Consider the following 1,832-nt stretch of genomic DNA (forward strand, 5'->3'; position numbering starts at 1 on the left):
GATTGTCGCATAACGAGCTGCAGTTGGTACCCTCAAGGCCTTGAAAAGCAAGGTCGGCCGTATCGCAAAATCAGCAGTGTTATGTCGGCTGGTTCGGCGTAGCCTAGCGATGACCACGTCATGAGCGTGCTGTCCGTCAACTTTGGATGTGAGGGCAGATGGAAACCCACACACGAACGCTGCACGCAGCCTAGCCGCTGAGGGGGGGTGTTGTCTGACGGTGAGGAGCGCTGTGACGCGTTCTCCCCTCAGTGTTGATGGGCTGGAGTTGGGGTCAAGCCCGCTGCCTCGTTGTCCATTTCCCGCTGCGTTGGGCCGACCGACGGGGGGGGGGGGGGGCGCGGCTTGTCATCAGTTGGGTCAGCCGTAGCATGGGGCTTTGTCTCGACCCGCTGCTGAACGAGGCTCGCAGCGACGAGAGAGAGAGAGAGAGAGAGGGAATACATGTACACTACAACTACAGCCTGCCTGCCGAAAATGCATTGCCGAATTTCACGTCCTCCCTTTGATTTGAAGCAGGGCGGGGACGAAGTGGGCATGCATCGATGGAACTCATCAGCCAACCTTTTTTTTTTCTTTCCCGCTTTCCCAGCGATGCCGCAAGAGTCATGCGTGCGATGCGTGGGACGGGTTGCGAGGTGTCGTCCAAAAATGCAGCCGACGGGGGTTGGGGGTCGAGGCGTGCCCCCGTCCGCCCAAGGCCAACGGAACGTTGTCGATCCCTGTCCCATGGCAGGGTACCTCGCAGGGCGGCCAGTGCCTGCGATTCGGGTTCCGGGTTTTACCACAGCTTGCGTGCCGCCCTGATTGGGACTAGCGTACTGATCACACCTGCTCAGGCTCAGCTCAGCCACACCTCAGTCAAAGTCTCAAAAGCGACACTTTGTGCACCGAGTGTGCACAACGGACAAGTCAAGTAACCACCCCAAAACGGTGTGCATCATCTACCGTTTCAAGATGAACATCACAGAGCCAGGCGCAGCAGAGCACCGAGCGAGCGCAGGAACCAATATCGCAATAGAATGAGTATTTGCGTTCAGGACGCATCGCAACTATCACGGACAAAAAGGCACGGTAGGGCCGTACAGACAAGCAATTGGCCCCAAGGTGGCCGTCAAGGTAGATGGTAGATATCCACACTACTTTGGAGTCATGAAATGACTTGGGTGTCCAACACACTTTGCGCACGATCTACGCAGAGGCTCGAGTACATCCTTCCTTCGGCGCAATCAGGAGCGCCGGATCATGGCCTCGCGCTCGGGACCGGTGCCGATGTACTTGATCTACGGAACGTTAGCAACTGCGGGTTTGGTCAGTAGATGCGCCCACAAACCTCGACTCCCACAAATTTCTCGATGTACTGCTAGAGGTCAGCGCCATTGTTCGCTATACGAGCCCGGTTCGATTGCCTACCTCGACGTAGTCGCGAGCCTTCTTGGGCAGATCGACGTAGGTCTTCGCGTTCGTAGTCGGTGTCTGCCACCCCGGCATCTCGTGGTACACCACCTCAGCTCGTTCCAAGATGTCAAGATCCGCAGGGTAAGAGTCCAGTTCCTGTCCAGACGGTCAGCGTCACAATCGTCTAGATGATCTCTTTGACATCACTTACCTGTCCGTCGACCTTGTAAGCGATCGCGATCTTGATCGTTTCGAAAGTGTCCAAAACGTCGAGCTATGAAGTGTTAGAGTATTCACATGCATATCGGAAGCATAACAGGCCTACCTTTGTCAGATTCAGGCTGGTGTAGTAGTTGATGGAGTTGCTGTACTTGACAACAACAAGGTCTGTTTGCACTTGTCAGTTGCGCACCCAATCCTGTCAATCCCTGAGG

At 55.7% G+C, this 1,832-nt stretch overlaps 1 protein-coding gene across 1 annotated transcript in view; it reads right to left on the reverse strand.

Moving 5' to 3' along the window:
- Window positions 1-1,011: 1,011 nt before the first annotated feature.
- Window positions 1,012-1,832, reverse strand: part of VDAG_04280 (adenylosuccinate synthetase) — a 3,011-nt gene continuing 2,190 nt past the window's right edge. The window contains exons 17-21 of the mRNA XM_009650727.1: window positions 1,724-1,785; window positions 1,610-1,672; window positions 1,414-1,554; window positions 1,334-1,360; window positions 1,012-1,283 (exon numbers count right to left, since the gene is read on the reverse strand). Coding sequence (XP_009649022.1) covers window positions 1,230-1,283; window positions 1,334-1,360; window positions 1,414-1,554; window positions 1,610-1,672; window positions 1,724-1,785 — 347 coding nt within the window. The 3' untranslated portion in view covers window positions 1,012-1,229. The remainder of the gene's footprint in view (window positions 1,284-1,333; window positions 1,361-1,413; window positions 1,555-1,609; window positions 1,673-1,723; window positions 1,786-1,832) is intronic.

Source organism: Verticillium dahliae, genomic scaffold (assembly GCF_000150675.1).
Source record: "Verticillium dahliae VdLs.17 supercont1.7 genomic scaffold, whole genome shotgun sequence".
NCBI classification, from domain to species: domain Eukaryota; kingdom Fungi; phylum Ascomycota; class Sordariomycetes; order Glomerellales; family Plectosphaerellaceae; genus Verticillium; species Verticillium dahliae.